This window comes from Puntigrus tetrazona, chromosome 4 (genome assembly GCF_018831695.1).
Source record: "Puntigrus tetrazona isolate hp1 chromosome 4, ASM1883169v1, whole genome shotgun sequence".
Lineage (NCBI taxonomy): Eukaryota > Metazoa > Chordata > Actinopteri > Cypriniformes > Cyprinidae > Puntigrus > Puntigrus tetrazona.
In genome coordinates this window covers 3916887-3943450 of record NC_056702.1, presented here as the reverse complement: position 1 = coordinate 3943450, position 26564 = coordinate 3916887, and the positions used below count along the sequence as shown (strand labels likewise).

Below are 26564 nucleotides of genomic sequence, written 5' to 3'. Positions count from 1 at the left end.
ATCACTCTAGAGGTATCCCACAATCCTCTACCGCACACTGCCAGCGCACATGGCAGCATTTCCCTCGCGCCTTTACGCAACCTCTCAATGCAACACCCTGTGAGTTGATGTGTGTGTGTTTGTGCGTTACCTAGCCAGCAGAAAGGGCACATTGGCAGCGGCGGGCAGGCCAGTGGAAACTTCCTGTTTGAGCACCGAGGGCATTCGACACTGCACCCATTCAGCCCCTCTCTCTATCTCTCCGGCCGCTCCGGGGCCGTTCACGTACACCTCTACGGGATACTCACTAGGGGTCAAAGGACGTCGCGTGATTAATTACACCAGAAAGTGACATTCTATAAGTCTGTTTCCATCGTTAAAATGGTCAAGAACTGCATTTGTTCTGATTTTTACATCCCAAAACACGATCATGTTATATTCAGTCCTATTTTTATCCTCATTCATCCGAACGCTCAATTTGAATAGTCCTAGAGGATTGTAGGCCCACTGCTATGATTGGCTGATAGTTGTGTGTTTGACAGCCCACGTTCTTCACGGATGAACACTGCTGTGAATTAAAAGATTAAAAATGCATAAATAGTACGTATCAAACAATCTAATAACTGACAAAGCAATAGTGATCACTTAATAAAAACAGTTAGTGCTCTGTGGATGAACAAGCAGCATGTAAGGTCAAGTAAATGAGAAAATACTGAAAACATATCGCAAAGGATTAACGGAGTAGATCAGAAGCGATAAAAAAGTGTTCTGCAAATATTGACAATTGAGGGACATACATACATAACTATCATATAAAGTGAAAACATTTACTGATGCTCAAGAAGGCATTAAGAGCTGGGGGTGCAAAGTCTTTGAACTGGACGATCAGGGTAAATTGTGCTTATTTAGCCTTCTGGGAAACATTCAAGTGTTCATGTAGCTTCTTAAGTGCTAGTACCAAATGAAAAAGTGTGATCTTTAAACAAAATAAAAAAGACAGTGTGGGATCATCCAGGAAACTACACAGTATTACAGTTCAAGGGTATGTAAACCAACAAATAGGGTCATTTTTATACATTCTGTCGTTATTTTGACTTGTGGAGGATATATAAATATTTATTATGTGAAATAGCTTGCTCAGGAAAGTTTTAAATAAACAATAACCTGCACTTTTCCTCATCTCTGTTATTTTGTACAAATTATTAACGGTTTGCATATTCTGTAAGGGGCGTGTAAACTTATGAGCGCAACTACACTATATATATATATATATATATATATATGCACACACACATACAAACATACATCACTGTTTTTAAGGCCCTTTGTGGGAATCCAGTTGACTAGATTCATCTGATTGGACACTAGAAAAATTGGGCTAGTTTTCATTCTTGGGTTGTAAGTTGTCATTGGGCTGGAAATATTTCTTAGTCCTGGCAACCCTGTGTTCTTTTGTACTTTATGCCATCATAGAGCAGAACATCCCAAAAGCAGGTTTTTATACTAATGAGAACGTTTTTTTGGATCTGAAGCTTCCGGGACGTTTATATAGTACATATGTCAAAAGATCACGACCCTTTTAAAGTGTGAGCGCAGACAAAATATCAAAATAACGCAAGCATATCCATGCTGACTGACTTATTGTATTGTGGGATGATGCGATAATAGAGTCAGGCTTAGCACAGGAACGACATCATCGCCTTGGCTCGACCTTTTCAGTAGCGCGCGTTATTAAAGCGAAGCGTAAACGCGTGTTTTATGAGCTCATCCTTGAGGCGCGGTTGTTAGCGAAATCATGGAAAACTTTCTTCAGCTCGGAAAAGTTGATTTGGCCTCTCGAGTGCGGCGCGTTCGCCTCTTTCTCCTTCTCCGCCTCTCGCTGACACGGGATCAATTTTACTGCAGCAGCACTAAATCAAGTCCTCCGCTTTGAGAGACAGACGAGAGATCCGTCAAGACGAGCAGCGCGTCGAAGCGGGCGCCGGGCACAAGGACGCCTTTATCAGCAGAGCGAGCGCGCGCGTGTGAGTGCGTGCGTGCACGAGACGGCTAAAAAGACGTATTAACTGTCTGAGAGCTGGCGCGCGGTCCCGCGCTCACTGAGCCAACGCAGACAGGCGAGCGCGCGCGCAAACTAACGCGCCACTCAGCAGGCATGAGTCATCATCATCATCTTCATCTTCATCGCCCGCACTGTAATGGACGAACGATAAAGATAAACTTCCTGTGTGTCAGGACCAATTCTGCTTGAATTTCTGCGCGATGTGATTAAGACCAGATTTTATTCGGCCTTTGAAAAACAAATAAATGCACATCTTTATAGATTCGAAGATTATATTAGCACTGAATAGCATGTTTATACGTAATATGTATTCATATATTTCTATTTAAATAGATTGCATAATGTAATTTATAAAATATAAATATAAAATTTAAATTTTGAATAATTGCTTTCTGTTTTATTATATTTTAAATCATTCTAATGTCCTGATTCTGTTGTCAAGAAATACTTCTGATTATTATAAATGTTGGATGCAGTCTTTGCAGCTTCATATTTTTGTGAAAGCATGACACTATACCATTCAACGTTATGTAAGATACAAAACAAAAAACAAAACAAAATATTGAAAGATGCATCATGAAAAAAAATGATAACAATACAGCATTGATTAAAACAGACTTGAAAACAATAAGAAGCACTGTTAATAACCGAATACAAACAATAAACCTTAATATTTAAGCATAGCATATTAAAATGATTTCTGAAGGTCATGTGACACTGAAGACTAGAATAATGATGCTGATAGTTTTGCATTACACAAAAGAAATTTACATTAACACATTAAAGACTTTATTCGAGAATAAATCTATAATGCATGTATAAATGTATAATGCATTATAAAGGGTTATTAAAAGGTACAATGCATTAGAATTATTGATAAAGTGTATTGTAATACATTATATCTTGTCATAAATAATTACAACTGAATTTAAGATGGAAAGTGCAACAATGAATTGTTAAGTGTTACAATGTAATAACTTGTTTTTACAATTATTCATTACAAAGGAATAATTAAACCTACTTTTATAATGCATTATACATAAAGGCTTTATGTAAAAAGTGCTCTTTGTGCATCTCTCTCCCTTGCATATTACATGCGTGTTGTAATATAATATAATATAATATAATATAATATAATATAAGTCTTGCATATCTGCATATCTCATGTAAACAGAACGCAGACTGATTTAAATCTAATTTGGGAAATTTTGACTCAGTCTGTTCAGTTTATTGTGGAGGTCTCCAGTAAGGAAATCAAATTTATTTTCGGAGTTAAACTTCAGCCCTTTGAGTGTGCTAATCTCCCTCTCTGAGCTCATATAAATTGATGATAAATCTCAGCATGAGGACAGATGGAGGAAAGGATGAGAGAGGCAAGGCTTTGACTTTCTTTAATAATTCATCTCACGCTTATAAGAGCTCGTCTGAGAGCTTCTGAGGTCGTCGCGGTCACAGGGTCAAATCATAACCTGAGTGACCGAGAATCAATCTCCTAAAAAGCAGCCGCGAGCTTTCAGTGAGACATTAGCGGGTGTTTCTTCAACTATATGGGCACAGATTCATTTTCATGCGAACTAACAGGCTTCAGCTTTCAGTGTTATATTTAGAAAATCTGTCACACTGTATTTTTGATAATAATAATACAAATTATTATATTCTAGACAATTAAAATTTTAAAAATATTTTATAATATTTGATTTTATAATTTTATAATATATATAATAATATAAAAAGATTTTTAATATATAATAAAATATATAATATATACATATTATATATATATATATATATATATATATATATATATATATATATATATATATATATATATATATATATATATATATATACTGTATATTAGTGCTATTAATCACAATTAATTGCATCCAAAATAAAGTTTTTATTTACATAATACATGCAAGTCATGAAAAAAGGTATTTATTTATTTATTAAATATTCAAAAATGTATAATTCGAAACTAAAAATGGCCTCAGCAGCACAAAAACGCTTAAATGTAATTTCCATAAATGTCTTGTGCATCATTTGAGATTTAGTGTAAATGACTCAAACGGCAGAATTCCGCTTGCAATCCGTTTGTTTTCATGGATGAACATTCCTAATTGACAAATCGAGTAAATTAGAGTGTGAAAGTATTTTCAAGAGTTTACTTCCTAAACTTCCACAGGGCCAAAAGTGGCAGTGTGTTTAAGAAGCATCCCCTCTCTCTCTCTCTCTCTCTCTCTCTGGTGGGCTAACAGACGCTTTGAATGTGTGATTATTAGTGCTTTGCTCCCGGTGCTGTTTATGTTTGCTTCTTACGGTGTTTTGCATTCTCTCTATTTCAGGAAAGCCTGAACGTGGTGAAAATAAATGTACCGCACGCAAACACGAAGGCACCTCAGATACGCTCACGCATATCTGCTCTCTGTTGTAGCGTATCGACTTGACAAAATGTTACAATTACCGCAGGCTACTGCCAGCTGTGTTTTACTGTGTGATTTGAATCTCATTAAAGGTGCGTGCAGTCATTTTTTCCTCATTAAAATTGAACACGTAAAAAAATAAATAAATTAAGGATACTTTGGGGGGAAAGATACGGTTCGAATCATACCAGCAGCGGCCTAATGAAAGCTGCTGAATTTTACATGGATGGGTGAACATTTTCGAGATCACGTGACCAGCCGAACACTCATCGACTAACTTATTATTCAACATGACTGTTTATCAAATAATTCGCGATGCTGGATCTGTACTAATGCATTTTGCTACTGAATGCAAATATGTCTGTTTTTCTTTCCCACAAATCTCTGCCAGAGTTTCAGCGGGCATCTGTGTGTGTGTGTGTGTGTGTCGTTCTGGTGTTATTGTAATGTGAATGCATTCCAGCTATCTAATTGCGGTGGAGAGCAGATAGCTGTGTTGGTGCGCTGGGAATAAATTAGCTCAGGGCGTCTACAGACTGACAGAGCACCATGTGAACGTGTGTTTTTTGTCTGAGAGAGAGAGAGAGAGATACTGAGGGAGGGAGAGATAGAGAGAAACAAAGAAAGATTGGCTGAGAGAAGGCCCATATATCTTAGCATCGTTGTCTGCTCTGTGATAACGAGGTGAAAGTGCGTGTTGAAGATTGATGCTGGATGTGCGTGAGCGCTGGAGAGAAACAGGCGGGAATGGATAACAAAACCTGTGGACGGTAGGCTCCGTTAGGATACAGTGCCGTTATGAACAAAGCGACTCACTTAGATGCTCTGATCAATGTCGAGGAGAGATGAGTGGCGGAAAAGTGTGTGCGTCACATGATTTCACACACGAGCGCAATAAAAACATTCTTTTGAAAATGAACCGGTATTAAAAAATACCGCCGAATAATCGGGATTAATTGCATCCGAAAAAGTTTTCGTTTTAAATTATGCATATTCATGCATAATTAATACACCGTAAGCTCACATGTATTATGTAAACAATTTCTTGCGATTAATCATTTGATCGCGGGACAGCTGCGGAAAAAATATAACATTTTCTTTAAAATTAAAAAATCTGTCAATTTGAAAATTGATTAAATAAAAACTTTGCAGCAATAAAAGGAATATTTGTTACATATTTATAAGCATTTAAAACTATATTTTGATCAATTAATCTATATGAAACAATCTATGCTGCGCTATATATATACAGACAGAGAGAGAGAGAGAGAGAGAGAGAGAGACTTTCAATCCCAAACACAGACTGAATGTAGCATTGCATTGCATTGATGGTTGTTAGCCATCTGAAGCTCATGATTACACACACACACACACACACACACACATTGTATGACATTCACATTCACAAAAATGTCCCCACAAGGTCAAAATGTACTGGTATTCCTATCCTTGTGGGGGCATTTGGTCCCCATAACGTGATAAATACCAGGTGCACACACACACACTGTACTTTGAACAGGCATTTTGGATGTACGGTTGTGGAGCTGCCTTGGTCGATTGGTTAACAGATCAGAGAGAGAGAAGAGAGCAGAGAGGAAGGCATAAAAAATAGCAGAAAATAGGTTTGTAGAAAATGGACCTGCAGTGGTTTTTCAGTAAAAGAGAAAAGTGGCTAAACCAGGAGCCGTCCAACCTTAATTTGCCTCAGATTTACCGCTCTTCACCTCCTTTTTTACCTCTTACGACCCCATTTCTCCTATCTCTACCCCTGCATAATGGAGTTCAGGGCAGATAGCGGGAAAATCCGCTCAAGCTTTTATATCAAGGTTTTCTATTACCAAAGTCATGACGTGCAGGAACTGGAGTGGACAGTATATCATTAGCTATATATGTATAAAGAGTCTGCGCTTCCCAGAAAAGCTCTCAGCGTTTTGAACGGCTCTGCCAAATACACACACTTTCCTGCTACTGATGAGGCTTAGTGTGTAGTTTTAACAATTTTACTGAGCTACCGAGTGGAGGAGAAAGTTAATTTCATTATGATTATTCATTGCAATTATTTCTTTCATGCCGCCCGTCTCCAAAACAAAGTCACATTTTGCAGAAGATGTAAGGGCTTAAGCATGACACGAGAGGGAGAAAATGACAGAATTTCAATTTTTGAGCGAACTGTCCCTTTAAGAATAAACGTCTTCTCAACATAACCTTGCATTCTGCATCCTGCAAAGACACGGTTTCTGTTTCCATATTCATTTATCGGCTAAAAAGGTAATGCAGCGGTTCTTTATTCAAGGAATCCTAGAGCCTTCCTGAGATACCGGCCACAAACTCAGGGAAAATTCCACTGGAATAGAGCGCTTAAACTGATGAGAGTGGGTGTGTATAAAAGAGAGTGAAAGAGGCTCAGACACACACACACACACACACACACAGAGAAGGAAGAGTATGTGGGTGGCTGTAGGTTTGAATAATGATTTTGGAGAAGTGTACAGTGCTGTTCTCTTTGTAAATGTTAGATTACATCCAACATGAAGGAGCTTGATGAAACCGAGTGAAACCATAGCTAGAGATATCGATTTCAACTACTAAAGATATCTCAAATGAGAATAGTGCACACAAAAAGACAGATAGATAGATAGATAGACAGTCAGACAAACGGATAGAATTTCATTTATTTCAGTGCATGTCTAAACCTCCTGTATATATGTTAAATACTGCATTGTTAGTCATAAATTCACCACTGACCTGTAAGACTGACCTTTAACTTCTGGCCCCTATATTGAGCAGATTGAGGGAAGGGTCAACACAACTCAGCAAGATTCCACTTTCACTGCCTCCGGCCTTTCAGCAGTACTTTTTTGTTTGATGTGGTGAGATGGTATGTGTTCACTGCTTTTGTTACAGAGTGGTAGAAGTTCAGGATATTAACAGCACTCTTTAATGGCATAAACAACACAAAATAGCACTGCTCGCTGGAAGACTTACAACTGACTGCAATAGAATTTGACATGAATGTGATGCTAAGCTAATTACAAAAAGCATGCACAAATAGTGGGCAAAATAGTCAGTGTTAATTTGATTAAACACTTTTGGAAAGTATTTCACAGTATCTGAACCTGATAAACTTGATGCACTTGAAGGTAGATGCACAACATTTCTGCAATTAAAAAAAAATTAAAGAGCATTTAGAAAAGTCACTAAAAAAAGAATCACCTTTATCTGCTGCCTTGGATACATACTCAGTTTGTTTCAGTGCATTCTGGGATTGTTTTACCGTGACACTATGGTCATTTATTTAGGATGTTTTAATATTTTTTATCACAAATGTAAAGTTGTCACTCAAATTAAACACTGCTTATTTTATATGATAGGATGTTACAATAAACTTAAAGGGTTAAAACTAAAACTGGCAGGATAGAAGATCTCTGGGAGCAGAATTAAGTGTCCCTGCTGTAGAGGATTTAAGCCAAGATTTTAATAATATTGTCTGGTGCAAAACTTTCCCCTTTATGGCAGCCTGCTCATTTATCTTTACAGAGCTTTGAATGCCATGCTGTTAATGAGTCTTTACATTTATATTCACATTTATGCATTTGTCAGAAGCTGTCTTCAGAAATTTCCAGCCAAGTTTGTTGGACCTCCTCAGGACATTAGCCCTCCAGGAGCAAAACTGGATGCCCCAAAGCTGTGCTCTACCATTGAACCTACTTTATCCGTTTTCTCATTAACACAATCACCTTTTCTTCTCTTTCTCAGGCTGAGTTTTCTGCAGCGGCGGTGTTGCATCAGGCCCGGCGGGATCAAGTGGCAGACACATGTCGTGCCTACAGTGCGTCCAGCCACAAGCGCCGCGTCCTGACTCCCAGCGACCTGAAGCACCTGGTGGTGGATGAGGAACACGAGCTCATCTACTGCTACGTCCCTAAAGTGGCCTGCACCAACTGGAAGCGGGTCATGATGGTGCTGAGCGGCCGGGGCAAGTACACCGACCCCATGGAGATCCCATCCAACGAGGCCCACGTGCCCTCCAACCTTAAGACCCTCAACCAGTACAGCATTCCCGACATCAACCACCGGCTCAAGAGCTACCTCAAGTTCCTCTTCGTGCGCGAGCCCTTCGAACGGTTGGTGTCGGCCTACCGTAACAAATTCACGCTCCGGTACAACACCTCGTTTCACAAACGCTACGGGACGAAGATCGTGCGGCGCTACCGCAAGAATGCAACCACCGAGGCGCTGCAGAGCGGCGCCGACGTGAAATTCCAAGAGTTCGCCGAGTACCTGGTGGACCCGGGGACTCAAAGAGAAGCTCCGCTCAACGAACACTGGCAGACGGTCTACTCGCTCTGCCACCCCTGCCACATCCACTACGACCTGGTGGGCAAGTACGAGACTCTGGAGGAGGACGCCAACTACGTGCTCAAACTGGCAGGGGTGGGCGACTCCTTGCGCTTCCCAACATACGCAAAATCCACCCGTACCACCGACCAAATGGCGGCCATGTTTTTCAACAACATCAGCTCTCAGCAGCAAGGCCAGCTCTACCAGCTCTACAAACTGGACTTTCTAATGTTCAACTACTCTATTCCCAGCTACCTAAAACTGCAGTAGACACACGTACGCAGCTGCGCACACGTTCCGAGCTTGTTCAACAAGGTTGAGCAACGGGAGAAGGGCCGTCGCTGAAAGACACAAGCGGGGGAATCAACCGAGCACTCTAATGTAAAATTGTATTTATATCCGCAGGGACGGTTGCTTTATTTCAAGATGAGATTAAGGAGCTATCGGTCAACTGCAAATGCGGACCACTTTGAAAGTCTGATGTATTTGCCCATCGAATTGTACATTTTCAGTGTAAAGGCTCCTGTTCCCAGACATCAAAAGCAATATGACAGATTCTGAGCTATACCTGCTCAAACGGTTTATCTAATAATATACTCAGCCAGCTGCCGCCACCATTATTGAAGCTTCACAGAAAGGAGCGCCTAGACTAATAATAAGACTCAAGATACAATCAGACTTGTTCTGGCTTCTATTCCCCACTTCTAATTTCGTGTTCCCTTTGGAAGTTCCCTCGCTTCTCTCCCATACTCAGACGGCCTTTGTGTGTGTGTATTTATACAGTGCATATTTAAAGGTGCACACTAAAATAAGAAGACAAAAAAAGAGATGATGCCTCCTGAAGGGGGTGTGTCTAAATGTGAGTGACAGGCAGGGGCCCCGCCCACTTGGTCAGTCAGGGAGCATCTGTAGCAGTCGGGAGGTCAGAGGTCACTGCGGGTTGGCCTCAAGCACACTGTTCCCACAACCCCTCCTCCCTCAGTTGGTCTTCTTAAAGTAGGATTTTGGGTGTTTTGTTTTATTTTGTATTTGTTTATAATGGAAAAAGTTGCTGCGAGCAGCACGTTATAATATTATTTGAATTACTGTGTGAAATAGAGATGAGAAAGACTTAATATTTTGTTTCCAGGAAAGGAAATCAGCTTAGAGCTAGAGACTTTCTGAGGTTTAATTGTCATGATTGGTTCATATTTCTTCTTGCCTCATATGCAGAACACTGTTGCTCGGATACCTCGCTGGTTGTTTTGTGACGGGTGTAAGGAAACGGGCAGGACTTTGTTTTCTGAGCTGTTCTCATGGGAAAGTTTCACACAGTGGCGTTTGAGAGAAAGAGAGAGACAGAAAATGCAGGCAAATCTGTTCCATCCATTAGATGATTTTAAACGTCTTTTCCAATTTGAGTTCAAAGGAACACCCTTTAATTTAGCAAGCTGTCTTTTATGATTCTAATTTGCTTTGACTGTGCACAAAAATTATGAAAATTGCTTATTTATGTGTGCGATGGCCACAAGTGGGTGCGTCCTAGTGCTTTATCTCAATGGCTTTGTCAGTAGGAGATCTTGACTATGGTTAAAGGCTTCTGTTAGCTCCCACTTCTCTCTGCTTTTTAGGAAAAGTCCTGGGTTTATTTGGCCTGAATAAGTGAGTGCTGATTAGCAGGATTTTAAGTCCTGTAGAGCAGGGTCTTTAATGAAGACCACACACACAAGTGATTCAGAGTGTAAAACGTGGCAAAAAAGCAAAGGAGAAGAAAAAAAAAAAAAACAAGCTACGTTATCAACCTCTCTGTGCAGTACAGCTATTCCTTTCTCACACTGCTTTTTCTAAATCTCTAAAAGCTAAAAAAAAGATTCAAATTCTCATGCAGACCCCTTAACATGCAAAACCAGTAATTACGAAACTATTTCTTTAAACCGAGTTGTCATTTAGTAGCATAATTATGGTAACTGACTGGCTGGTTAGGACAAAAACTGGCATTTACATGCCAGAGATTCCAGATGATAAATTTAGCGTGTGTTATCTTTCACAAAGACACAGAAAACCTTTATCTCTTTGTGTGTTCAAATCTCAGATCTCATCTTCTTCAGAACAGGAAATGAATCTGAAGCGAAGCGAATCACTCAAGACTTTATTTTTGAATCATCAGCTCAGAAAACAAAGTATGCCTGAATGGTTTCTCGGTTTATAAACTGTTTATTTCATTTGTTCTGTAACAACAAACACGGTACAGCCTCATTAGCGCCCACACGACAGCCACGCTAATACACGCATTAGCGCCCACATTAGCAGGCACAGTGCCTTTCAAACTGTCACTCTATCACATGTAGTACAGCTCGCTCACGTTGCATGCAGCATTTTTCATTTTTAGAGACACAAGACATGCTTTGCTTTATTTATGATTCATGTTTCCAGCTGAGCGCTTCCTTCAGATGGAGGTTTAGGCTAACTTAGCTAACGTTACACACTGTAGTACAGAACAGCTAGGCTCACCGTCCGCTTACCTGTAACTCTATGTGCCTGTTTAACAACCAGTGTCTACATGTGGTTTCCGTATTTGTTTTCAACTCATGTCCACTTGCTTTCTTGAGCTCACAAACATTCTCAAACTATCCGCAGTTTAATTTATTTATTTATTCCTCCTCTGTATTCAGGATGGACTCTGCCGGGTCACTGGGTCAGACCCTCGCACTGTAAATGAAAAAAATCCAAACCAAGTGAACTGTCGGATCAATGCGCTCCCTGGAGAACGCGCTTACACTTTCTCTCTCTATCTCCTTCTCTCCTCTGTTTTCTCAATAAAGCTGAAACTGAAACCCAATTTGTCACTGTCTGTGTCTCCACATAATCATTAAACTTGAGTGAAAATGTTGTCAGTTGTTAAAGGGATCTTTTTAACACAGCTGTTCCTCCTCATTTGCCGTGGTTTCCAGCACTTTATGCTAAGGTGATCTATTATAAGAAAACAAAACATCAAATCTTTTTCAGATCCTGCACCCCACGGCCCTGTTCACAGCTTCTTATAAGGGATTTGTTCAACTACAATCTTCCTTAAATCCTGAAGGGGTTTAATGGGCCTTATTCAAAATAAGTAGAGGCTGAATGTGATCCCTCACCTTTGGATAAACAACTTCTACGTTTGTCTGTGAGCTTACTGTGTAGTTTGAAACCATTTGCTATTGTAGATCTGCTGGTATAGAGCTTGAGGCCAGTAATGCAAAGGGATGGCTTTATAAGGAAACATGGAAACAAGTCAGGCACATTAATAGTACTCATAGAGAGTTTCTCTTGAACAGACGTATTAATGATTACTTCTTAGTAATGAAACAATTCATTTAGTCAAAGTTGGCATAAACGCAATTAAATACTGTGCAACAACTGAAATTCTAAATTTCACATTTTTGATTTATTAAAAAGAATGACTCATCTTAAGAGGCACTGGTTGAGCTCTATGTTTACAATTTCTTAAAAAAGAAGTGTCTCATAAGAGTCATTGTTCAGGAAACATGCTCTACATTTATGACTGATATTAATGAACTCATAATTGTTACGAAATGGAACCCAGTGGTTGCTGTATGTTTATGATTCATTAAAAAGAATCGACTCATAAGAGTCATTGTTCAGGGAACAGAGTGCAGTGGTTGCACTCTATGTTTATGATTCATTAAAAAGAATCGACTCATAAGAGTCATTGTTCAGGGAACAGAGTGCAGTGGTTGCACTCTATGTTTATGATTCATTAAAAAGAATCGACTCATAAGAGTCATTGTTCAGGAAATGGAATACGCTGGTTGTGGTCTAAGTTTACGATTCATTAAAAATAATCAACTCATAAGATTCATTGTTCAGAAAACAGAATACAGTGGTTGCCCTCAATGTTTATGATTAAGTTAAAACGAATCTTAAAACGAAATTACAAAGTCTTAATTTATAAAGTCTTTACTTTAGGTTTTTGCTATCATCTATTTCAGATTAATTCTAAACATCATGTAAAAACAAACTGGTTAACAAAGTGGTTGACTATCATATTGATCAACAATGCTTTCAAAGCTGCAAAGAGAACAAGACTTAATATGTCAAATGTATGGTTTTTGCAAGACTTGATTTTCCCATCATTACTATATCAAAGAACCCAGTTATTAGCCTCTAAGCAAGTCACGTTTTTCAGTCCCTGACGATATGGCTGACCTTGCGGTGCTTGCAGGGCCTCCCAGGTCTTGTGGTGAGTCCAGATGTATTTGGTTATGCGAGCGCTCCCATATACCTCAGCGAGATTTGAAGTGGGACCTTTGAAGATTTGATGCGAGAGGAAACGCAAAAGCGTGCCAAGCTTTTGTGCCACATAGGTGCAACAGATCTGCGTTACGGGCTGCCAGAGAAATGTGTGTCACTCCACTGTGAAGAAAGATTCATGTACAGTCTCTGCGCTTCAGTAGCGAGTTGTCACTTTGGTGTCAAAAGCGAGATTGCAGCCAAAACCAAACTTCGCACTGAATATCCTGAGCTTTGGATTTTTTTTCTTGCTGAGTGTGCAATTCTCATGCTACCGCACCTGCTATGGTCGCCTCCGCTCCACCCTCCACCGTAACCTCTCAACAACGCTCAGAATACACCGATTCATTTACCGCTAAGGCGAAGTTCATCCTCTGAATTAGGTCCTTCAGCCACATCAAACTTGGCATTGCGATAGGGTTTGGGTTTTCTCAGCGAACATGTGCAGGGTCGAGCTGGCAGCAGTTCTCTGTCATTATCCAACTTATAAAATGATGATGTTTGTGGGAAGTTATATGTTGTTCCCTTAGGGACCGCTACGCTGTTTACTGCTAATATGCAGGCGTAGTTGAAAACTGCTATAATTTGGTATAATCTCCAAGCTCTAAAACCCAAGTCGCAAGATATTTTGACTGAAGTGTTCCTTAATTCCCAAGGATGAAATTGGTTGTGGTTCAATCACAGCTGAGAAGATTTTCCATCCATCCATTTCCCTGAGAAGTGTTTCTCAGTGCTGTATACTTGATTAATCCATAGTAATCCATTTGCACAACAGTTGAACTCCTTCAACCCTTTTGACATCAGCTTCAGTCGAGGAAGAATTTCACACCTGAATGGCAGAAACCGCTCTCTGTTGGCGTTTGAGCACGATAGCTTTCGCTGACATCTTTCTCTGTCATGACTGAATTTAGCAAATGATAATGATAAAAAGGAAAAGGGGGAAGTAAACATTTTCAAAACACGTTTAAATCAGAAATGCAACGCATTAACCGACCGTCATTTCGATCTGAATTTCTTTACTTGTTTTCTTCCGGAGGACATTACAATATAGAATATTTCAGTTGAACCCATTGACTTTCACTGTATGAACAAAGGAGACATTTTTAAAAATATCTTCTTTTATGCTCCGCATATAAAAGGGAACAGGTTCGGAAAGACATGGGAATAAACAAATTATAACATTTTGGATTAGTTTTTTGGTGAACCATCCCATATAAATAAAATAAAATATCCCTGCACTGGACCATTTCAGGTGAAATATGGCGCTGGTTAAAATAAAAATGCTCGATAAATAGTCCAAAGGGAGAAATAAAAGTGACCACAGTGAGCAAAAAGCATGCTGTAAAGTCCAGTGGCCTTCAAAACTGATTCAAGTGGAGTTGTTGGATGAAGTCCTTTAGTTTAAACCATCATTTTGGCTTGTATTTAACTTTCATCTCTCATGCTCGTGCCAGGGGACGACTCCAAATCCCATCTTTAAGATGTCCTCGATGATTAGGATGGCAGAGGTTGTAATGGAAGAGTGGGCGTTGTGTCGACTTTAGTCTGACTTCATTACCATAGTTCAGGGCTTCTTACACTGTCATTAAAAGGCAAGGTTATGTTATATACAACTGTGAAAATGCCTTAGACAGTCCAAAGAGTTTTCCGATATTTATCAATAAACTCTGCTGGAAAACTTAGCTCATACCATCTTAAAGGAAAAATATAATCTAAAATATATTGAAACTAAATAGGACAGGCTGTCAAGGTTAAATTTCAAATTTATACAACTCGTATTCTTTTGCTTCTCACATAAAGCCATCGTATGTCTTTGATTAGTGCATGAGTTACATGGACTCCTTTATGGTGCTTCATTGTCCAATATCCTTGATCCCAATTCTTGTAAGATTTGCTCATATAGAGCAATTTGGAGTAAAAGTAAACATTTTCAAAACATCGCGCGCATCTTATAGACAGTTACCCCTCTTGCAGATGTGTGTTCATAGTTTGTGCATAGTGGTGGCAGAAAAACACTGGAGCAAAACGGGTACAATCCATGAAAATGGAGAAAAAAAAATACTAAAAAAATAATAATTTTGGGAGTTTGATTACATTTTCAAAGGGAATGCATTATATTAGCACTACCATAACAGAATAACATTTTATCTAATACTATTAACATTTTACATTGATTTATTTTGTCTCACAACTGATTTATTTCTTATCAGACATGCGCTAAACTAAAATGTAAATCTGAGCTGTTTCAACTGAAAGAAACTGATCTTGAAACATTTCAGTGCCTTTGTTTTATCTTGTCTTAAGATGCAAACCAGTAATAACGCATGCTTAAAAATAATTACTTAAATGTCCTTGAAGATCTTGAAGTTTTAAAGAATAAGAAATCAGAGTGAGGAAAAAAGCCTGCATTTTCATTTGAAAGTGAACTGTCTCTTTAAGAAACTAAAGCTGGTTATTTGAATAGGGCAGCTGTTTTTTTTCCTAGTCAAAAATGGCCTACCGGGTCAAAACCTGGTCCACCATTTGCTATTCAAGCAAATAAACAATCCAGACCAGCTTGGCCCAAATACAGACCTTGAATTTTCCAGCAGGAAACAACAAAAACCCACAAAAATCAATGTCAGTTTTGAAAGTCATTGCTCTGATTAGCTCCACAACAGCAGTAAATGGGCTTGATGACCTGCTTGTTGTTAGTGGAGAACATGAGGGATCACGGTAGCATTAGGGGATTGGGTCTGCTTTAATAGAGTGCTAATATGCAACAGCATGGTCCCTCTGGCTCGATTTGGGGGCCATTTATGAGCAGGCTCAAGTTTCAGGGCCCCCAATCCTCCACGCCGCACAAATAACCCCATTAAACCCTGAAGACAGGAGAGTTCAACAACCATCATTAACAAGGCCTGTCTAGACTCCCAAACACTCGCATAGAGGCCTTTTGTTTTAGACTGTCGACAATAATATACTAGACATGTCAAAAAACGTTGAGTGATATCAAACGTCTGGAAAGTGTAATCTAGTCGCATTTAACAGTCAATAATGAGCTTTTTGAAAGGTAATAAAACAAATAAGCTAAAGTGTGAATAACGTAATAACAGGCCACCAAACTGCAAATCAACTGACAAAACTGAGCTCGGCTAACGAGTTTTAAAAGCTCAGTTTGACAAAACTGCTGACAGGTGAGTAAAGCGCAAATTTTAGGAGCACACTATGAAGTCCCTGATGTATTTTTTTGGCAGTGCTTTGCAATCAAATAAAAACCCTTTATGGTTCACGCTTTATTGTTCTCACACAGCAAGAGAATGCCTTCTGCTCGAATGTACATAAAGCTTTCTCATAAAAGCACAAGAGGTTTCTAAGCCGATAAGAGAGGTTTTCCTGCATCCCTGCAGTTGGAAAGACATCATATACAGGTAATTACAGTTGACAGAATTAAATTAGGGCCCCGGGAGTCCAAAGGATGAGGAAAAAAACTAAACAAAACATCAGACTAAAGAATATTGGACATAGATTTTTATTAAACCTTTATTAAACATTTTGAGTATCAAAAAAGCATGGCAAGAAAGAAACACAGAGAATCCCGCATTGGTGCCAGTAGAAACTCTTTTTTTTCTCTACATAGAAAAATGCTGATTATGGCACCTTAGTAACAATGTACAAAAATCTTTACATGCATACATACATCCATACATACACATATATCCATACATACACACACACACACACACACATATATATATATGAGAGAGAGACTTCATTTAGAGTGTCTATGTTGCACATTCACCCCATTTCGTTTGGTTGCATACATCACCATTAAACACCCGACCGAAAAAGAAAGTTTGACATTTCCAAATCAATACTCAAACGGTTTTGTTTCTCTTTAAACAAGGAGTTGAAAGTCTATTCCCTTTTCTCAAAGCTGATATATATTAGTTCATTATTCTACACTATTAAGCAATACAAAGCAATACTTCAGCTCTCAAACTGCATTACAGAGGTTTATACGAATTGATCTGGCACTGGTTGAGTAAAACTGCGGCTATACTTGTAATAAGGTCTAACTCGACTTGACAGACGTGAGGAACTGGTCAAAGCAAAATGGGTAAATAAGTAAAGAAAGACAAAGACAAATAAATAACGTACAATCACCGGACATGATTCTTGTTTTTAGGGTTTGTATTTGGTCCTTCCACTGCTATAGTGCTGATAAAGTGAACATTAAAGACGCTTTTCGTACCACCCGACACCAGATGCACCAGAAATCACCCTGTTTGAGACGATGGAGATGCTTCGTAACCTTTCGAATCTTTCGAGGCAGCTAATAAATCATCTGCCACTTTAAGAAGTTTGTTTTTATGCCACATGTCCGATCCGACAAGCAGCCATTGAAGGCAATAAGTGAGGACGGCGAGTATGGAATAGTTTGATCTGCCGGTCAAAGGTCAAAGAAAGACCTTAGTCACCCACATCACTGTCCTGGTCCCCGATGATCCACAGGAAGTGGAAGCTGAGGGCCAAGAAGGCGGTTCCGAAAAGGTCGCCCAGCGCTGTTAGGTATGGGATAGAGAAACTGTCCGGATCTTTCCCGCTTTTCCACATGGAGTGCACCATCCAGTCCGAAATGCAAAGCAACAAGAACACCTGGGACGGAAAGAAAACGCACACAAGAACTTGTTGAACAGTGCGCAAAACCGCGTAAAAGCACGCTCCCTTCCTCTGTACCTTCGGACGAACTTTCCCACACAATCACAAGCACAGGAAGCTCTACACCAGAAAGAGGCGGCCGGAGTTATTCTAGAAGCATCCCAATGTTTTTGTTTATGGAGCTTCTTTGAAAAGCTCGTCTCAGAAACGCAACAAGATCCCATTCTCTTGAAAAGCGACGTTCGCATTTAAGACAAATATCCGTAACGTCTTCAGATCTAAACATCACAAGGCTTTTCATCTAGCGCAGCTCATTAAACACCAGCAAATTAGCCCCGTGTTTGTCTTCGCTGAGCATCGCAGACTATTAAAATGCTCTTTTGGATCAGAGCGGCCCGGCGGATGCCAGTTTGTTTGCTTAATGGAGATGTAACATTTCAAATCTTCGTCTTGCATTTAACTGGAAGCTAAAAAGATGGACTGCAGCAATTCCTGAAAGCTCTACGCCAGCCGCCCCGGCGTTTCCGTGCGTGTGCGAGCGAAAGATTTTCATTTAAGTGAAATAAAAACGAGGCCTGCCCATTAATCAGATTGACGGGTCGGTGCGAAACTCTATTTGGAGGTCTGAAGCTCTGCTTATCCGGCCGGGCGGCGTTCATTTATATCCGTTATATTAAGGTCAGCGCAAGATGGTTAAAAAGCGATTCGCTCTCCGCTGCAGATTTTAAACTTCAATTTAGCTAGCAGGAAATAAATGGCCGTTTTAAAGGCTATTAATTGCGCCTGCCAGGCAAGATGAGTTTTGTGACATTATTTCAATAATTAACCTTGCACGTTTCCGCGTGCGAGAATATCAGAACATCGACCTTTCCGTTGGAGATTTCTCCTCGCGTTTTCTTTCCTTTCGGCTTTTTATTAGGGTTCTATTAATTAACGCTTAAGCTGTTAGGAAGAAAACGCCGGAGGCCTCCTTCCGAGTAGCCGAGGAAAGTGATGGTTTTCTAATGTACACAAGCTGTTGAGGCCCGACAAGATTAGCCTTGTAGTTCCACCCTGCGCAAACACACGGACACACTTTTCCATCACTCACAAGGACAGAGAAAGCAGTCAGAGATGCTGCATGGCTTTCAGGCGTCCTCTCGCACGCACGTTTACTTAGACATCTAAATGAGGATATATAACACCCCAAATTTTTATATAAAGCTAATTATAATCAGTACAGACAGAGTACATATAATGAGTAGCTCAAATCTATTTGAGGCTCTTTTAAGGAAGATTGTGTCAGATTTAGCGAACCCGTAAACCCGCTGGAAGCAAAGGTTAGCACGGTGTCCTTTTTTAGGTTCACAGTGGCAGCAGAAAACGGGAAATGGAAAGCGAAAATTAGTTCGCAATATGACAACGCACGGCTGTTTCTTGTTTGAAAGGACGCCATTGTGTCATAAAATGCAAACAGCTTGAAAACAATTACTACCGTTGAAATTAGTTTCTTTTTTTCCATTAGAAGTTCGTTGTGCTCATCACAGCTGCATTTATTTGATAAAATACAGTAAAAACAGTAACATTCTTTCATGTTATTTCACTTTATATTTATTTATTTATTGTGATACTTTCTCAGGTTTCTCTGATGAATAAAAAAATTAAAAATAAGAGCATTTGTTTTTTTTACTTTAAAAAAAATGAATAGTTTTATTCAGTAAGGATATATTCAAATGATATAAAGTGATAGTAAATACTCATATTGTTACAAAATATTTCTGTGTATTATTTTCTCTTCCAAATGACTGGAAGAGGCACTTCATTGCCTCATCGGAAAAAAATGACCCTGGAGAGGCATGTGAATATACAATTTAGACCCCTCTGCACAGCGTCTCCGAAAATACTTAACAGCTATGTACTGGGAACTTCATTTAACCCTGGAATTTCTTCCTCTAAAGCAAACTCTTTTTTTCTGGAATTCTATAGATGCCTTGTATTTGAAGACCCATAAAGGTCAGAGGTCAGGGGGCCACTTTCAGGGCACTAGACATATGTTTGAGAAGCCAAGCTATAGCTGGAGCAGGCTAATAAAGGTGAACTTCTTTTCCAAAGAAATTAACCATATAAGGGTTTTCATGATAAAGAAAAAATACATAATATAGCAATGAAATAGTATAAATAAATAAATAAATAAATAAATATATATATATATATATATATATATATATATATATATATATATATATATATATATATATTATAATCTCAATGTATTGTTATATTAGTGATTTATTATTTAAACTTATATTTTATAGTTTTGTAATTATAGTATTACGTGTTTTTTGTTTAATTAGACTTAAATGGTATTTATTTGTGAAAATATGCTACAGTCAATTTGAGAAGTCTTGAGAAACATGAAAAAGAGAATCAGAATTTGATGATTTATGTACACAAATTGTACGCAAAATAAATATCCGAGGAGCAGAAAAACCTAATTAATAAACTCATTGAATTTTCCTGTCTCTCTCCTCAAGGATCCTTCTGTGTGAAGCAGTGCAGCTTTGGATCTCAAAGACGCGTGTGTGTGTGTGTGTGTGTGTGTGTGTGTGTGTGTGTGTGTGTGTGTGTGTGTGTGTGTGTGTGTGTTTAGGTTAGCGAGGGCGTTTCACGCACAACGCACACATACACACAAACTTCCTAAAAATACCACACATTCCTCACGCTCGCAACACGCCAGCTGCTGAATGCACTTACTGAGGTTCTCAGCGGGTAATCGATCTTAATTGCGATCCAAACAATTTATGAATACGCCCTTTTGGAATAACCAAACACTCACAGATACATACACACCCGCTTACGCACACAAACAACACCTGCTCGCTCTCGCTAATGTCACCGCTGCTTCATTCAGAGGGGAAATGGGGCGTTTAAAAGCTCTGGGGATTTTCTAAAAGGCTCGTAGGTTTATGGCGGGGGAAAAAATGCATGTCGTAACGTCGTTACATGTGGGCTGCTGGCGGCACATTCATCGCGATTACACTGAAGATGAAATAGATTCCCCAGACCTGTATCGTAAAGCAGGTGTCTGGTTTTATGATTACAGGCTGACATTTTCGTCTGCTACAGGAAACGGTGCTTACAGCTGAGCCTCAAATAGGTGTCAGATTTAATAAAAAGATATACTGATGACAGCTTCTCTAAACCGTGTGGAAATAACTGCGCCGCACAGCCTGTAAACTTTCATGTGAAGATGTCAGAGCCTTGACAGGGCACTAGAAGGCCTTGTTTTTGTCACGCTCACCTGGAACAGAGCAGCAGCCAAGTACACGACAATGAAGACGGGCGTCAGTGAGGTGTGACCTCTTTCCATCAGGTCAATGGTGTACAGGAAGATCAAATGACCAGGGATGACCAGTAACAGCAGTACTTGTGCCGACCTGTGATTGGCCCCTGAAAAAGGGGTGAAAAAGCGAAATGTTTTAAGGCAATATATAAATATGAATAACAATAAATGGTAATGATTTACAACTACCTTCAGGTCATTAATTCTTTAGCCCCACCATAAATTATATACATAATATGAAACAATATTTAACATTTAAATAATTTAATAATTGAAATACTATATATTTCAGAATATTCAAACTATGATTATTTTCTCATCCTCATACAGTAGTTATATTAATTATATATCATAAGAAATAATTTTTATAATAATTTTTATATTCTCTATTAATATCAGTTGAAATTGTATTAATTTGAACTGCTTTTGTCATTTTTATTAGTTTTAAATATTTAGTTTTTATTTTAGCACTAGTAAATCAATTTAAACATTTTTAAATCAAGTTAAATAAACTCAGTTAACATGTGTTTCAGTGAGCAACATTTCTTTATTTAAGGCATTGAAGTTTTTACTGTTATATATTTATCTGTAATACTTCAGGACTTTTACCAAAACGACTTTACTGTTTAACGTAATTTTTGATAAGTGAGCGGAACGATATTTTGCACAGTAATATCCACAATAAAGCATTAAGACACCTGAAACAACCCTCCACGTGCGATCTGTGCACGTGTGGAGCTGTTCATATTTGATTTATTCTATACATATTCCAAGTGAATATGCATGCAGCAAACATCTCATTCACAAACACTACACTTCTCACTCCATTAACATCCTTTCAACCCCCGCAGTATGGAATCCCTGTGCACACAGAGCCCTTGAAGGAGGAAGATTTATGCCTATCTTTCCAGATGGCACTGCTAAGCTTGCAATGGGCATCGTGCCCCTCATGTACTCGGGCATCTGGACTCCGTCCCCAGAGTCCTCTTGTTTCTCTAAGAAAGAGCCCTGCATCAAAGCTTCGGCATCAACATGCCATCCGCCGCCTCTTTTGTTTATAGCAAGCGTTCCCTGCTTTTCTCCAAGACTTATAGTTATACACAAACCACTGTTACAGACACTCCATTAAAGCTAATGTATACACACTTGCGAGCCCTAGTAAGGGATGTTGCTCTAAACACAGGTTACTTGTTCTCGCTCTCTTTAATACAGGCTATGAAAACAAAAACTGCCTTCAAAGTGTGTTTAAGTCACTCTCCTTAAATTTGTAGGCCTTAAAGGATGTTATGAGGATTTAAAATTACACGAGTGGTTTGGAGCCCTTTAGCACACATGCTCCACAAGCATTGAGCTTTGGTGTTCGTGAGGGAGGTGTAGGTTTGAGCCACGCCAAGATCCTACTGTTTTTTTGTTACATTTATCTAAGAAATAGCAAAGATCATAGCGTGAAAATTACTTACATAAAACTGTATTTCAAAATACATTTTTGAATTAAAACTACGCACATTTCTGCCTGTTGAGGATCAAGGAAGAGTGAATAATTCAAATTTAGATTTAAATAGTAGATTCTTATTTAATATTTAAAAAGATGTGTATGTATGTGTATTTAATTCTGTGTTTTTATTAGTCATTTTATTAACAAAAAGGTTTTAAATTTCATTTCCACCACAGAATGAATGGTATATTGTTACGTAATGGAAATGATGTTTATTCATGAAGGTTTGTTCTGAATAATGCTTGTATATTTACTGATGGACATGGCCCATGGACAATAAACTAGCATGTGTGCTTAAAGAGTTTCATTTCTAAAAGTGTACAGATTCAACCGTGGCTATATATTTCACTATTTTTGATCTATTATGGACTAGAATGTGTCTAGGGCGCACGCTGGTGTAATTTTAAGTACACCGGGACAATGCTCGGGGTTACCTGTGCCACAGAAAGTACGGCAGGGGTAGTAGCAACCCTTGGCCTCATCAGGAACCTCTCCAGGGGTGCTATGAAAGTGCAGGTAGGTGGATATCCGACTGGACTGGATGGCAACCAGATTTCCTCCGATACCTACGATATAACAGTATACATATCAAACAAATATATACTGAGAGTACAAAGACAAAACCTGAATTAAATATGAGGAGGAAAAAAAAAAACAGTTGCCTGTTTCAAACACGTTTGAGACTTCACATCAGTAAAGCTTCTGCGGTGAAATCTGTGTACACAGGCTTCATTTTTTTCCCACTGTCAGACTGGCAGCCATGAGTCACCAGTACTAACTCTGCCTTTGTCCCCCGCCTCTTTATCTCTCTCTTTTTTTTATTTTTTTTCACACACCAACACGCACAGCCCTTCCCCTCTCTCTCTCTCTCTCTCTCTTTCTCCTGAGTAAAGTAGAGTGGTGTCCAGAGCCGCAGTAACGATATGTCACGCCCAACAGTTCTGAGGGAAGACAAGCAAGCGAAAGAGAGAGAGAGAGAGAAAGATAGAAAGGCAGGAGACAGAGGACAGAACAGAACGGACAACACAGAGACTGACTGCACATACATATTCTCTCCTCTTTTTACACCATCTGGTTTGTCACTCTGCTGAACTAAAACATCTGTTTTTGAACTAAACGAAATGGGCTAAAATATCAAATACAATGGTTATTCGTAACCAGAACAAAACATAACAAATCAAACAGAAGAGAACAACACACAATACGACTGCATAAACTACAATTGCACAGAACAGAACAGAGCAGGAGGACATAAACAGAAGATGAAATAGAAACAGAACAGAACAAGGAACGAATCTAGATGAACAGAATGCAATAAAACCGAAATGTAAAAAAAAAAAAAAAAAAAAAAAAATCGAACAATTTGATTGAAAAGAATAACGCTGGAAAAAAAATATATCAGAAAAGGTGGACATTTCAGTGAAGGAAGACACTGTCAAAACCATCAACCAACTGCTGGGGATTTGAGAATTGCTTTAAAAAGCTGTTGGCCAACTTGCCACTTCAGGAAAAACAGCCAGAAATGGTTCTTTCAGCTCGGTAACTGAAAGTGGACAGTCAAGACGGATGGACATCATTTAAAAATATATACTTCCAGTTCACAGCCAAACAGGAAATCTGTAATCTGAATTACAATAAGACACAGCAAGTCCATTTCTCACATACAGTAGTGCATTCTTGCCCATAATAACATTTCCCATCGTTAAAGAGCAGACCTGAGGGAGAACGATTATCTTTTAGCACAGCTCAGGCTTCTGCACAATTAGCCCCAACAAGGCCGTGTTTATGTTTAATGCAGAGGTTACCATTACGCCACACTGTGCCACGTCCCTGTGGCGGTGCTGGAGAGACGCCACATGTATGGAAGAGCGTGAGGGCAAGTGTCTGCGGGTTCAGATTAACTGGCCAGGTCTAACATTTCTTCAATTTCTCACAAACAAGCGACAACATGACATTTTGGATATGGGCTGGGGGCATGAGAAAGGAGCGTATGGGAATTTTTTGACCTTTCCTGGAGCAATAAGGTCCAATTAATCTGATGCTTATTTTAGCTATGTCTGCCAACAGGAAATGGAGATGATATGTAACCTCATTTCTGTCCAAGCAGCGGGATTAACATATATGGACGGCTTAATCTGGATCACAGAACTGATGAGACTTTGGCTGGGTGTGCAGCAGGGCTCTATTATGGGCCCAATTGGTTTTCGGTAAGTACACTGTCTGGGTTGGGATGTGCAAATCTAACTATTTTTAATCTGTCTATAATAAGGTCTGAATAATTATTAGGCTGGATAAAGGTTCATTTGATTCCCATCGGACAAGTACTGAAGGGAATTTTTGTCAAAAACTGAACTACTTTAAACATATACTTTTAAAAAGCAACATTTGCTAAGACACTATCAAAAAAGAAAAGAAAAGAAAGAGCATGAGATGCAATTTATAAGCCAAAAAGATATGTCTGGATGTGCAGATATAGATGCCGTAGTTTTAATTGGGATGAATTTAAAGATGCTTTTCTGAGAATTTTATCATATATGCCTTATGGCTAAAGCACAGCACGCTAATTAAAGCACTACCACTAAAATCCTTAATACTAAAAAAAGATGCCCAAAAAAATCTAGATAAACCACACTAATTGGTTTGTTGGGCAACCATTCGACCACTATGACCCGTCCTCGTACTGGGGGCGATAAGAGAGGTCTGACTTGGCTCTATTTACGTATAATGGAAACTATTTTCCTCTACCTAAGTGGCACATGAGCATGTGTATGTTGCAATCATTTAAATTACCTTCTCTGACTCGCTTCCTGTTTGGCCAGACAAACCACAGAAGCCTCTGTTACTCATCCTATCTCACTCTTTCCTCTTGTTGTGAGTTTCTCAGTAATGTCTTCTCTACTCGGTTGTATGTCTTTCTTAAAACTGGAAATAAAACCTTTGATTCCGAGATACTCCGATTTAAACTTCTGCCTTCTTTCATGCACAAATACGCAGGGATTCAAACAGCTGTTTGGTGGTCTGGGCGAGAGAACACAGACAGGCTGCAGACAGCGTAAATGTCTCTCATTAGTGTGCTTTAATTAAAAATCCTATGGCTCTTTGTGGAGGTGCCATGGTCCTGGCTTCCTCTTCTGCTAACACGCGAAGCTCAACTACAGCAATTAATGACTTTACCCTACAGCTCAATCTCATCCAACTGTATTTGAGCTATATTCCTTTCTTTGGCTTTTTCTCAATATGGAAACGCTCATTAAAATCACAAAAAAAGCAGCTATATGCGCCACAAAGATTCTTGTGTGACTTTAAAAGAGGGCGGATATTGCATAGAAGTTTCTTTGAGTTAATAACAGTCTGAAAGGGGACTGAAATATCAGCTGACAATGTGTGCCGTGGACACGGGGGCGTTAGGAATAAAGGTCTACTAATTAAAGATTTAAAGGCTTAAACCTTCAAAAGACTAATAAGACAAGTAAGAAATGGAAATATTGATGCAGTTTGGCCTGTTATGCAGAGTATTGACCAAAATGTCAAGAATCATTCTCCTGTATTGACCCGTATTGCACATTTCAAAGGAAAACAAACTTTTTTTTGTATAGAATAACAAATCTCACCGTTGATAACAGGCGTGTAAACCACAATACCAGCCAGGTTGGGATCAGACACAGTTTTGTCCAGGATAAGTCCTCCAATACTGAAATAGGGACATGTATTGTGTTAGAGGGGCAAACGAAGGCTTTTACGGAGTGCGTGCGAATCTGTGGCCAGGTGTGTGTGTGTGTGTGTGTGTGTGTGTGTGGGGGGTGTATGTGTGTATCACACCTGCTGATGAACATGGCAGTGATAACGGGCTCCCAGCCCGAGTAGAGCAGCTGACGGCTGGCAGGGTGTTTGGAAGAGATGACCATCCAGAGCGGTGTCAGACACATGAAGAAGGCACACACCAGAGACGACACATATGGGTGAGAATCTGATCAAACAGACAGAGAGAAACACAACGGTGAATACAGATTCAGTAGTTATGGTGAAGCACAG

At 39.2% G+C, this 26564-nt stretch overlaps 2 protein-coding genes across 4 annotated transcripts in view; one reads left to right on the top strand and one right to left on the bottom strand.

Annotated features, from left to right (window-relative positions):
• chst11 (carbohydrate (chondroitin 4) sulfotransferase 11) overlaps nt 1–11623 on the top strand; it is a 38635-nt gene extending 27012 nt beyond the window's left edge. For both annotated transcript variants that reach the window (XM_043237753.1, XM_043237752.1), the window contains exon 3: nt 8221–11623. In XM_043237753.1, the coding sequence (XP_043093688.1) occupies nt 8221–9075 (855 nt within the window). In that variant the 3' untranslated portion in view covers nt 9076–11623. The remainder of the gene's footprint in view (nt 1–8220) is intronic.
• The window catches only part of slc41a2b (solute carrier family 41 member 2b), a 50118-nt gene that overhangs the window by 15810 nt on the left and 7744 nt on the right, over nt 1–26564 (bottom strand). The window contains exons 7-11 of one of the 2 annotated variants that reach the window (XM_043237743.1): nt 26352–26499; nt 26144–26223; nt 22967–23098; nt 20996–21144; nt 16570–17712 (exon numbers count right to left, since the gene is read on the bottom strand). In XM_043237743.1, coding sequence (XP_043093678.1) covers nt 17527–17712; nt 20996–21144; nt 22967–23098; nt 26144–26223; nt 26352–26499 — 695 coding nt within the window. In that variant the 3' untranslated portion in view covers nt 16570–17526. Of the gene's footprint in view, nt 1–16569; nt 17713–20995; nt 21145–22966; nt 23099–26143; nt 26224–26351; nt 26500–26564 lie in introns of those variants that run through there. The other variant, XM_043237744.1, reaches the window with a different exon arrangement.